Source organism: Hyperoodon ampullatus (assembly GCF_949752795.1).
Source record: "Hyperoodon ampullatus genome assembly, chromosome: 20".
NCBI lineage: Eukaryota > Metazoa > Chordata > Mammalia > Artiodactyla > Ziphiidae > Hyperoodon > Hyperoodon ampullatus.
In genome coordinates, this window is record NC_136933.1 from 27,259,386 (window position 1) to 27,272,129 (window position 12,744).

A 12,744-nucleotide genomic window follows, 5' to 3' on the forward strand; every position below is an offset into this window, starting at 1 on the left:
GGAGATGTAATTTACTTCAAGAAAATATTCAAGTTCTTGCATTACAGAAACATTATAGTGGCATCCTTATTACATTATGCATAGGTCACTGGTATGTGAACAAAGTTTAAAGAGACTTACCATCAAATACTTCCAGTGCATCAAACTGCTTTTCACTTTGGAAAATGTCCACAAAGATGGTGATGTTGTAGTTTGGTTCCACTCTGATGCTCCATGAGCACGTCTGGGAGTTAAAATAGTTGCCTGGATACCCTGGACTAAGGATGACCCCAGAAGATTCTGTCCGGACTTCACTGGCTGGGCATTGTGCTAAGGAACAACGCATGAGTAAAAGTTTTCCTTAAAAAAATGAATCCAACTTCAATAGGACAGTTTCTAACCCTGGATACACAAACTCATGAAAGAAAACAACAACAACAACAAAGCAATCCTACTGAGATGTGACCAAATTTAATACAGGACACAAACAGAACAGGAAAGCAACATTTTAACATCACCCTATAACTTAAAACATAATTATGTATAATATATATATGTTGATATACAGATGAGATAGAAAAGATTGGTAGATGATTGATAGATAGCCACAGATGGATAGATAAATCCTATTTAACTCTAAGGAGACCAAGAGTCAAAGAGATTAAGTCTGTCAACCTGATCCTAGGGCAGCCAAGCTGAGGTAGCTGCCAACTTGAGAAGAAGCACTGAACCTGGAAGTTTTCTTTACCTGGAGAAGGTGGAGAAGCCATGGTCTGGCTCCTGCTGACCTGCCCTTGGTGAGGGAAGGAGGGACCCCTGACATAGGGACAGTTCATACCATATGTGCCTTTCACTCCTCATCCATGATCCATAGACCATCCATTCAATCTATGACTGAATTGCCCACACACCTCACATAACTCAGGGCAGGTGCCTTGTGGACTCAACCGCAGGATCCCAAGTTTTCAACTGAACTGTTAAGACCTCACTTTTTCAATGTAATATTACAAAAACATTGTGAAATTATACACGATGATAATAAAATTATATTTATTTCTGCCTTTGATTATACTTTTAATTATATTTAGAACAGTAAATTTTAAACATTTGATGTGATTGCTTGGGACTGTGATAAGAGATGAGTCATATGGGACACCTGGGTTTCTACTGTGTAAAGTGGGAGTGATTTCTAATGGGTTAACTTACCGTGAATGAATCATTAAGATAATATGGACACCTTGACACAATTTTCCCTCTCACTTTTTTTCATTATTCAACTACTCCAAGTTAATCACAATAAAACTAATCTGTGTAGGTATGAAGGCAAAAGAAAATCACCGAAGTCTCTTAATCAGTCATTTCTCTCACTGCTAATTTAAGTATCCTCCAGAAACAGTTTGTGAATAGAATTATTAAGAAAAAATTATTTCTCTTATTGGTGATGGTTCAACAATAAACAAAGACGTACCAAAACTATTTACAAAATGTTTAAAAAGTTAAATGATCTGCTTTTCCTCAATGGAAAAGAGCTTCTATCAATGGAAGTGTGTCTTTATTTGTTGAGTTATCTCCTTTTAATTAATGAAATGTGTACTATTTATGAATACATTTCAAAACCCAAACAGATGAGAAAGCTTATATGTTTTGATTCAAGTAATGGTTAAAAAAAGTATTTTCCCCCTTTTTTTCATTTAACTTAGTATTCCAATTGAGACGTATCTTTAAATTTAGAAACTGTTTAGGGATAAAATCACCGAAGATGAAACATTTCATAGAACCTTTTTAGTAAATGTGTATTTTAGGTAGATTTTAAAGTATACTTACAGTGTTAATTAATGGCAAGTAATATTAAAAAATAATTTAAGCCAAAACACATAGACCAAACAACTTAGTTTAAAAAGTATCTTCTTCTGTGTTGATGGTAAGATCACTCTGTAAAATATATTATGGCCTTTCAGAAATGAACGTGTTGATGTTAATAAAATAAAATAAGTTAGAGTTTTTTCTGTCTGCATGTGTGCAGGGCCTGGGGTTTTAGGATCTCCTGGGACTTGTTTTGAATTTACAATAAGAGCCAGAGGTTGGCTGTAACTAGACAGCAATAAAGATCCTCCTCAGGGTTATAATCAGATCAAAAACATGCAAATGTTTTTCTTAAATCTAAAGCGCTATGTGGGCAGACAGTGTTACAACGTCTGACCACATGCCTGCCTGTTCCTGACGCGAAGATGCTACAGAGCACGTCATTGTGTGTTAATACACAGGAGAAGTAGTTAACCTTCATCTCTGTCCTGCGATTTCATCACCACAACCATAGCTATTAGACAACACTGGGACAGCAGACCACCTGGAAACAGGAAACCATCCACCTGCTGAAATGCACCTGGAGAGCTGAGAGCACAACCCAGGGTGTGATTAGAGATCAGACGCAGATTCTTAAACACAGCTATTCTGATTCCCTGTTTCTGTTTTTTAGAGAAGATAAAATGAAAACATCAGTGAGATTATTTGCTTCATTTCTTTTTACGACCCTTCACAGTATTTCTTTCAGACACACGTACTGTTTTGAAGATGCACTGAGTCTGTCTCCAGGTGAGCTGAAGTGCCTCCACTCCTGTGTTTCTCACACCCCCTCCCACGTGCCCATCCCTTCCCTTCGTCTGGAAACTGTTGCTAGGAGCAACCCCCAATGACAGCGGGAAGGTTTCAGAGACCACAGGCTCCCCTAAGCTGAGCCCTCCGTGCTAAAAACACCCTGTTTCCCACGGCGGCTATCAGAGACTTCCCACCCCCGGGAAGCATCTGCGTCAGGGTCCTGGCAAAGGCGCCTCTGAAGGAACGTGCTGCTGAGACATCGGCTTGAGCTTTGCGTCCCCTCCCTCTGCGCAGTTACTCCTTTAGCTTACTTTTTGAGAAAAATCCAGCGCGAGCTTTAAAACCCAAAGCACCTTGCAGGGCTTCAGCAAAAGTAATGGACTCAAACATTAGGATTTATAAATAAGATTAACTCTTAAGAGCACGTCTAGGTATGAAAGAATTGTGATACGGAGAACTCTGTCACCTGGAGGACTGGAGACGTGTTACTGTCACACTTATGCTTCCCAAGGAATGGCCACTCTTTGAAGGTCACTGATGGTCTTTAGTGTTCGTTGATAATGCATGTTTCCAATTTTTAAAAATAATAACCATTGATGGATTTCCACTGTTTATGGGATGAAGCCACCTGACACTGAAGACCTTTTACAATCTGGAGCCCTTTAGGTTTCCAGCCCACTTAATGCCACTCCCTCAAACACACCCTGACAGCAAGCTGCTGGGGGCCACCCTCTCTTTCCTGGATGCCCTATGTCCTTTCACACTTCCAAACCTTTCTTACTGCTTCTCTTCACTTTTTGAAATGCTTCTCTTCTTTTTAACTTGAGAAGAGTCACTTTCGTGATAGCCTTCTATGCTAAAATATACTTGGCCTCTGTCCCAGGTTCTGGCACGGAGCTCCCCAAACCCCTGGAAATTCCTGAGGGTTGGGAGTGTCTTTGAATTGAGTTAAACTGTGGGGCACTCAGCTGGTGTCTAAAGAAAATGAGAGAATTGCTTGGTGGTGTTGAAAAACATTCCAGAGCCTCATTCATTTTTTTTTTTCTAAATGAAGGTAAGTATCCAACAAGGTAATATTTATCTGTAAAAAGTGTGAACTTTCAGAACAATTTATTCCCATTGTTCCCAAGGAACAATCAACCACCCTTAAGTGGTGATAATTTTCAAAGCAGAACTTCTAAAAGTGTGGTTATGACATTTGAAGAAGTAGGACTCATAACGAGTACAATTTTTCATCAGGAATTTATTGGGGAATTGGCCCCCACTTGAGCCCAATCAAATAATAGAAAAGTACTGGAAGAAAAATGACAATTAAGTGCTTAAGTGTTTAAGTATTTGATAGACGACATCCAAGTCCCTATTTCCTTTCTTAAATAATGAGGCGTTCAGGGAATGACAGCTAAGATAACTCACTTCATTCTAAACAAATTTATTCCTGAACTGAAACAGAAGAGAACTAGGTCATCCTACGTAGTAATTCCTATAAGTTCAGTAGGGCCCGGGGACCTCTGGGCTGAGTACAGGGAGCCTGTCTTGTTAGCTGGACACTCCCTGCAAACGTGTGAGAGTGGAAGTAATTTAGAGAATGATGCCCCTGTTGTGTTGATCTACTCTGTTTCTGGATTGTCATGAATCAATTTCATTTAAGTGAAAACCAGGTTAATCTTGGGGAGAGACAACAGAACGGAGGCATGTTCCCTATTTTTAAAGTAGCATGTTAAATAAACATTTATACTTTTCTTCATTAATCAGCTAAGACCACCCTTGCTGAAAGTCACCTATTCTGAGAAATTTAAGGTCGTGTTTGGTGGAATTAAAACCTGCCTTCAACATGTGAAGATTTACCTCAGTTAATTTTTATAGAAAATGGCAAAAGATGAAACTTTTATACCCACCCCCTCCACCACCTTGAGGAAAGAATTCTCTGGAGATCACTGTCGCTGAGGTAACGTGGTCCTGACACACTGGTTTTCCCAGGAAGAAAATGACATCAGTGTCCTGACTTAGCGCCCCATGCGACCCCCTGCTTCTAACAGAGGCAGCTAGAGGCAGGGTTTCAGTGGCACCGCAACTACAAGGGTCCCACAAGTGTTTAAAGCAAGAGGCAAAGGGCGGGGTGCCCCCTCCTGAGGAGTTTCCCACGCCCACTGGCTCGCACCTGGGTGCAATTCCAAAGTACATTTTTCTCAGAAACAACCTAAGTTACTTTGGTTATTTAATAATAATTCATTCCAGATTTTCTTCAGGTGTTGAAAATCGTTTCCCTCTATAAGAGTGACTGAAATTCTGCCTCATTAGTAATGAAAATGCACAAAGTTACCAGATATTCTGGAAGAATCAATTCATGGGCCTGAGCACTTGCAAAATCAATACTATTGCAATGCAAAGAAAATTGCCTTTTATAGGGTAGATAATTAACATTATAAATCGCTTAGAATTAATTTAATATTCAATTCATCTTTACACCAATCCCATAAATGATGCAGATAAATGATCCTCATTACACATGATGCTCAGAAGATTAGTAACCAAGGTCACTTGATAATCAAATCTAGACTCTGGGTCTTCTCTTCCTAAGTGTTGGCCCTTTTAAATGTTTCACTATCCCTAATGAATGATAATATTCAAATTCCCTGAAAGGGGAGAGTTCCATTCTTTAAAGGAAATAAACATGACTGTGATTTTGAAGTTACAAAATAAAATCTATCTTGGAAAGCTCTTTGACAGGCAACCAGTCATACTTCTGACTTATACTGAGACATTTTAGCTTGTTTACATCTCTTCCAAATCTTTTTTTCTTCCAATAGTGCTTAAAAGTGGTGCCTTTATGTATTTAAAATGATCTAATGATATTCAAATAAATTGAATCAACAGACTCAACTTCATATTTTGTTCTGCTATTGTATATTATTTGTTATTACATATGGTCTATGCAATTTAAAGCTGTAAAAATATGAAATGTGTGCATTTATTGTATGCAACATATGTGCATTTCAATGTCTATACATTTTACAGAAAAAAAAGTAAACACTAGATAATTTTATGCATGCTAAAGAATTCAGAGGGAAGTGTAGTGATGCCTGCAATTTGCCTTGAACGTATCAAAAATATAGACAGATTAATGGATGGATAGACAGATAAGAGAAACGAGACAAAGGATATGTAGTAAACATTAATGGTGGAACTTAGGCCATGGGTATTATTTTTAAATTATTTCAACTTTGCCGTATGTATGAAAATTTTCCTGACAAACTGTTGGGAAACAGCAAGACTTCCTATTTGATGTAGGTTTGATTTATTTTGTGGAGCTAGCTAAAAGCAAGGGTAAGATATTTCTGTTAGCTGGTGATTTTAATTGCAATGGAATCATAACACAGATAGAGACAAATCCAGATGCACACAAAGAAATTCAGACACATGCAAGGAAGTCCAGACCAATACAAGTTACACCATGTTCCGTGTTGAACAAGCATATTTGTAGTATAAACTTCATACCTTCACACGTCGGGAGAGAGCCTTCAAACTGCAGTTGGGAGCCGAGCATACAGGTCAGCGTGTCCGTCCCGGACAGCGTGTACCCAGGGTGGCACTGGTACTTCACGGAGTCTCCTGAAGGAGCCAGCACAGCATATACTTGAAGATTCTGTCTCCAGGACACGCAGCGTGGGAATGTATTAAACACGCATGCGGCTTAAGTGAGTGCGCAAACTGTTTCTGAATCAAGATCGGTATTCATGTGTAGTCTGTTTAATGAAATGGTGCCATTTTCAGTTCTTAATTTATAAAAATGCTATCTTAAATGTAACCAATATTTCTACAGAAGTTATGTAGCAGATTTTTCTTCTTTGACTGATGTGTCTATGTTCATTTCCCTTTGCCCACAACTACTAAAAAAAAGAAAAGGAAAGAAGGAAGGAAGGAAGGAAGGAAGGAAGGAAGGAAGGAAGGAAGGAAGGGAGAGAGAGAGAGAGAGAGAGGGAGGGAGGGAGGAAGGAGGGAAGAAAGAGAGAAAGAAAAGAGAAATAGATGCTTGGGATTTAAGGTTGCACAACAGAATGGCTTTAGTGCATCCAGAGAGGGCTGTACAATGAACGTGGCCTCATGAGCACAACGTTCTCGTTAACTGAGCCCCTAGGAGCAGAGCAGAAGTCAGGTCACATGGTTTGACCACTGGTCTGAAACAGGCTGTGACGACAGGACACAGTGTTTGTAATGGAGACAGAGAAATCCTGCAGCGCAATAACTATACGGCAGACATACACCACGGCTGGTTTCCTAATGTGACCTGATGATTATTCAATGAAACAGATCATTAATATAAAATGAAAAAACAGACTCTCTAAATATTATCATTAAATGTATTCACCAACTGTATTCCAGTTTCAATGAAAGGTCAATGTGAGACTAATCATTATTTTAGCCACAAATGATTTTCTTCTTCTAGTTCATGAACACGGTTCCCTAACTAAACACCAACATCTGTTTAAGTCTGTCTCTGAAAACTGCTTTTCAGGAGAAAAATCCAAACTACTGAGTGATATAGGGGGAAAATGTGCTCAAAATGACAAAAGCAAAATTCAAACGGAAAAAAAAACACTGAAAATCGTGGAGATGAAGAAAGAAAAAGGTATTTACTCAATGCATGACCTCTGTGTATATCTCTCTAGCAAAGCTTGAGGAATATTTCTGACAAATACTCATTTACTTGACTGACTACTACAGTTGGGTGGGTGTAAAAAAGGTGGGTTGAGCTAATGATGTTGTAATGAAGAAAACATTACCTATTTCAAAATCCTCATCCTCAGTAAGCATTTCTGCCTGTGGAACTGCTGGGGGAGGCTGACATTTCTTGAGCTGGAATGCTACATGGTTCATAAAAAACAATAAGAGCAATTACATTTGCTGAATAAACAGAAACCTTACAAAAAGCATTCCTCTTATGTTGTGTTGTTATAATGCTTAGGTACAGGAAAATGTCTGCATTTGTAAATCATAGTTTTACGAAAGTCTTGAGCTTCAAATGCTTACAGAATTACTTAATATCAAGGAATATCTAAAGTTGAAAGGAAAAAGTATAAAATTTAAAAAATTATAATGTTTAAATAAAAACACTTTACATATGTTTGGAATTCTGCAAGAGAAATGGTTCACCCATGGCCTGGTTCCACATCCATGTCTGGCTCTGACATGCTCTTCCTCAGCCTCTTGGCCTGAGGAAGTCCATGTGTCAGTCCTCCTGAGAGATAAGGGACTGGTATCTTTTTCCCTAAATTATTTAGCATTCATTCTCAAAATCAGTAAAGATTGGCTTTGTTCCCTCTGTAACCACATGACATTTGCTATCGAGGTTTATCTGAAGACAGAGATGAAGAAATCTATGAAAGGTACTAAATGTATTTCAGTGGCCTCCACATCAGAGTTTCACATACAATACACTTATCTTGGAGTAAATCCAAGCTCACTACAAAAGAGCTGGGAAATAATAAATACATCAGGAAGAAAAAAGGGTCATGCGAACCTCTGGCATGAAATGCGAGAAAATCCTATTGGTTCTCGGTTGGCAGAATCAAGGAACTTTAGATGGAAACAAGGTTTATGTCAACGCTATGAGAAAAATCAACTGGAATTCTTTGCCTTCATCAACAGAGTGAAAGTACACTGACCATGAAAATTGAGGACAAAGAAACCTCCATTTGAAAAGTCGCTGTGAAACTTCAGCAGGACTTGATTGGTGGAACTGTACGCTGTTTCCAGGGCCGTGTTTCCACTGAAAACTCCCAGCTGAGGCGAATTCTGATCGGGACCATCCCTAGGAAAGAGAAGGGGAATCATCTGAATAGAAAGCTCCTAGTTACAGCTTAAATTAACAACCATTTTCTTCTGACAGTCGGGCTCCACCTCAGTGAAAGACGGTGGTCTGACCCCAGGATCCATCTGAAAAGTCTGGTCTTCAAACCAGAAGCTCGGGCTCACTTGTTCCTCCGACAGCTGACCTTTTCTGAGGCATTTCTGAGACCAGGTCACATTTATTCTGGTGACGGCAATACCGTTTATCAGCTTCTTCTTAAACGTCCACATTTTAAAGTCTAAATTCAGTGTCTCTTTAATCACGGGTGAGATTTATGAAGCTCTTGCTACTGAATTGAAATATTTTTAAAAACTGAATAAAATATTACCGTCTTCTAGATACCGTGTTTAGAAATATCAAGATATTTAATATTCACAGTTGATGGAACTCCAGTCTCTCTGTCTCACGCACATTCAGACAACAGAGGCTCCTTCCGCTATTGTTACCTGATGAAGATTTTCCTCCTACCTCCTAAATCTATCAGTTAATCTGAGTAAACCTGCTGATATTATTGTGTGGATCTTCCTTTTGGTGTTGTCTGTTTTGCTTTGCTTCTGAAATGGCAGCTTCATGTGGTCAGTTTAACCTTTCAAGTTGTCCATTCCCGCTCATTCCCATGACCGGGATGCCCCTCCCGTCAGACTTATTTCTACAGCCTCGAAGGCTTCTTGGACTCTTCTCCCTTCTCGGCCAGCTGACGTGCTTCCCACACAATGAGACTGCGTATTCTGAAACCAGGATCTGGTTTTGTAATTCTCCTTCTTATAACCCTAAGGTGAATCCTTGTTGCTCTAGGATGAAGCCTGAAATCCTTAACATGATTTATGAGGTTCTGTATGGTCCGCCCTGCTTACCTGGCCAGGTCACCTCTTCTCTCTGGGCTCTCAGGAGACTTCAGCCACTCCACACCTAGTGTCTCCCAACGCCTGCAACTCTCCCTGTTCTCTTGCCTTACAGATTTTCCAATAACTTGAACAACCACTACATTTACGACAACTTTGCCAACATACACACACACACACACACACCACACACACACAACCTTGTTAAGTGTGATTACTCCTTGAGTTTTCAGGGCAGTTTCTCCCAAAAGCACATCCTGGCTCTTCAAGTCTGGGTCATGCCCCGACGGTACGCTCTACTTTTTCTACCATAGTTTGACAGAGAAATCGTCATTCCCATTTCCCCCATAAACTCTAACCTTTCAAATGCAAAGGTAGGAACAGTCATTCCCATAAATAGGAACATTTAGTCAAGGAGAGTTTAAGTCACTTATCCAGACCACGTGGCTCATTCGATAGGGAGCCAGGGTTACATCCCCACTTAGTATCCCCTACACAGCACATGGGAGGGCAGCTCTGCAAGGTTTATAAAGCACGGAGAGAAAGCTGTGTGTAATCATTTCTGCAATCATTTCTAGAAGCATCAAATTCTTATAATGGCAAAGGATCCTATCAGCTTTTCTTTCAGGAAAAAAAGCCATCACACTTAAAAATGAAAAATAAAACAGGGAATTCCCTGTTGGTCCAGTGGTTAGGACTCCATGCTTTCACTGCTGAGGGTCCCGGGCTCAATCCCTGGTTGGGGAACTCAGATCCCACAAGCTGCATGGTGCGGTCAAAAAAATAAATAAATAAAAATTGAAACAGAAAACAAAAATGAAAAATAAAATAATCATGGGATAGTCTCCTATATCTAGAGTAATCCTGAATATATCTACCATGTAGTAAAACTCAAACACAGTACATAAGGTTTATTCTCTGTATCTCTAGATTTACTTGGTAACTTTCCTTTCTGATATCTACCTAACTACTCCATTTCTAAATAGACATAAGTGACACGTCAGTGGTTACAAGAATGGTTTATCGCAACGACTGATGGTGTTTCTCAGGGAAGGCTCTCATACCAAACAGCGATGTAGTCGTTGACAGCTTCAGTCTGCAGCAAGGTGAAGTTGATGTAGACGCCGTGGCCAGGCGGCACCTTGATGAGCCAGACACAGTCCTTCAGAATGGGGTACTCGTCCGGAAACCCAGGGGAATAGATTGTCCCGTTCTGAGATGTCACATTATACCCACAAGGAGCTGAGAAGGAAGGAAGAAGAATCAAGCCCACACAGTCCACTTACAAAGGATACAGTGAAATGTTTCTCAGTCTCTAAGGTCTCTCAGGCAAAATTTTCCTTCTAAGAAATAGTTGTGAAATATCTCTCAGTAACTACTTTGTCAAAATAATCCACCTAAAGTCTTAAAACCTTGGAAGAATTATACTTCTTAGCTACGTTATCTAGGTTTCATTTAATATATTCTCCAAACATTCAAAATACCCTAAGGATAAAGTCATTTCCACATAGTTAAAAAGAAAGAAAAAACCCTTAGTCAGTTGTCTCCTGTGACTGAGATGATAATCCATTGGACCACCCTGATGCAAGGGATGTTGAAATTATGCATAAATATTTAACTGAAAGACAATTTTTTTTGGTTTTAAGTGAGATTTCTAAAGCCTATTTAAACTGTCTAAAAGAGAAGCATCTAAGTCTATTTGCCTTGAAACAAAGACATAATCAATTCTCCTCAGATCTACACCTGGAGAAATGAGATAAAATTACATAAGTGGTATTTTATAGAAGCACTCCCATATCTCACCAGTTATCAATGATGTGAAGAATCCCAATACTCAGAGTCCATTTTTATTTTACTTAATAAAGGGATCATCACTGTTGCCATGGAAATTATTTTATTTTATGGAAAAATGAAATGACCATACATGAGCAGAAAATCTGAGACGTATTCTTTAATTTAGATTGTAGAATAATACATCAAAGTCATAGACAAGTAGACTTTTTAGTCAAACTAAAAGCCAATAGATGCTATAAGAGTGTCTGTTACTAACATGAATCTTGTGAGGCTTTCAAATATTTGCCACAAAAGTCATAAAATTCAGGTGGAGTGAATAAGCTGAAATACATTTTTATTAAAAGTTCAAAAACAATTCAAAATGATGACTGATGAAATACCATGAAGCACTATATGACACATTAACTATACCGATGCACACTGATTTCAAAGGGGTTAGAAAATGTACCAGTGTCAAGTAGATTGAATCAGCCCGAGTTTTGAATCAGCCGAGGTAAATTCATTAGAAGGGGCTGTGGAGAACATTTTACAAGTTTTATAGCATAATTATAAGTGGGGTTTGGAGTCAGACAGACCTTGACATGTAACCTAGCAAAACAAAGTATACAGATACTTATAATCTTTAAAATAGGGCCAGAAACCACGTTGCAGTCACAACAAGCTACGGTGTACCCTGAAGATGCCATACTTTTTCTCAGCTGCAAACATCATGCCCTTGTCCACCTGCACGAAAAGCCCACATGCTTTTCTCCTACCTTGCTGCCTAGTGAACTGGTCTCTTCCTTCAAAACTCAAACGTCACCACCCCCTTAAACTCTCTCCTGGTGGCTTGGGCTCCAGGTGGCCGTGGTCTACAGTTCACGGCCAGCTGTTCTTCACCATTAGACTAATGTCAGCAGGCAGGAGTCAGGGACTGTGTTCCCACCCCCACCCAACCTCCTTGCATTAATCCCATTGCTGGGCTCGGATCTCAATAAACATGGACAACAAACAATTGAGAAATTGAAAATGAGTGAGACAATGAATAGAAAACACTTTAAAAATAAGTGTGTTGACAGCAACATCCTTTTTGACCCGCCTCCTAGAGAAATGGAAATAAAAGCAAAAATAAACAAATGGGACCTAATGAAACTTAAAAGCTTTTGCACAGCAAAGGAAACCATAAACAAGATGAAAAGACAACCCTCAGAATGGGAGAAAATATTTGCAAACGAAGCAACTGACAAAGGATTAATCTCCAAAATATACAAGCAGCTCATGCAGCTCAGTATCAAAAAAACAAACAACCCAATCCAAAAATGGGCAGAAGACCTAAATAGACATTTCTCCAAAGAAGATATACAGATTGCCAACAAACACATGAAAGGATGCTCAACATCACTAATCATTAGAGAAATGCAAATCAAAACTACAATGAGGTATCACCTCACACCAGTCAGAATGGCCATCATTTAAAAATCTACAAACAACAAATGCTGGAGAGGGTGTGGAGAAAAGGGAACCCTCTTGCACTGTTGGTGGGAATGTAAATTGATACAGCCACTATGGAGAACAGTATGGAGGTTCCTCAAAAAACTAAAAATAGAACTACCATATGACCCAGCAATCTCACTACTGGGCATATACTCTGAGAAAACCATAATTCAAAAAGAATCATGTACCACAATGTTCGTCGCAGCTCTATTT

General features: G+C 39.2%; 1 protein-coding gene across 1 annotated transcript in view; it reads right to left on the reverse strand.

Annotated features, from left to right (window-relative positions):
* Positions 1 to 12,744, reverse strand: part of CSMD1 (CUB and Sushi multiple domains 1) — a gene marked incomplete at its 3' end in the record, with an annotated part of 1,679,169 nt that overhangs the window by 112,380 nt on the left and 1,554,045 nt on the right. Inside the window, exons 50-54 of the mRNA XM_079726547.1 lie at positions 10,329 to 10,506; positions 8,238 to 8,383; positions 7,356 to 7,436; positions 6,070 to 6,183; positions 121 to 309 (exon numbers count right to left, since the gene is read on the reverse strand). Coding sequence (XP_079582673.1) covers positions 121 to 309; positions 6,070 to 6,183; positions 7,356 to 7,436; positions 8,238 to 8,383; positions 10,329 to 10,506 — 708 coding nt within the window. The remainder of the gene's footprint in view (positions 1 to 120; positions 310 to 6,069; positions 6,184 to 7,355; positions 7,437 to 8,237; positions 8,384 to 10,328; positions 10,507 to 12,744) is intronic.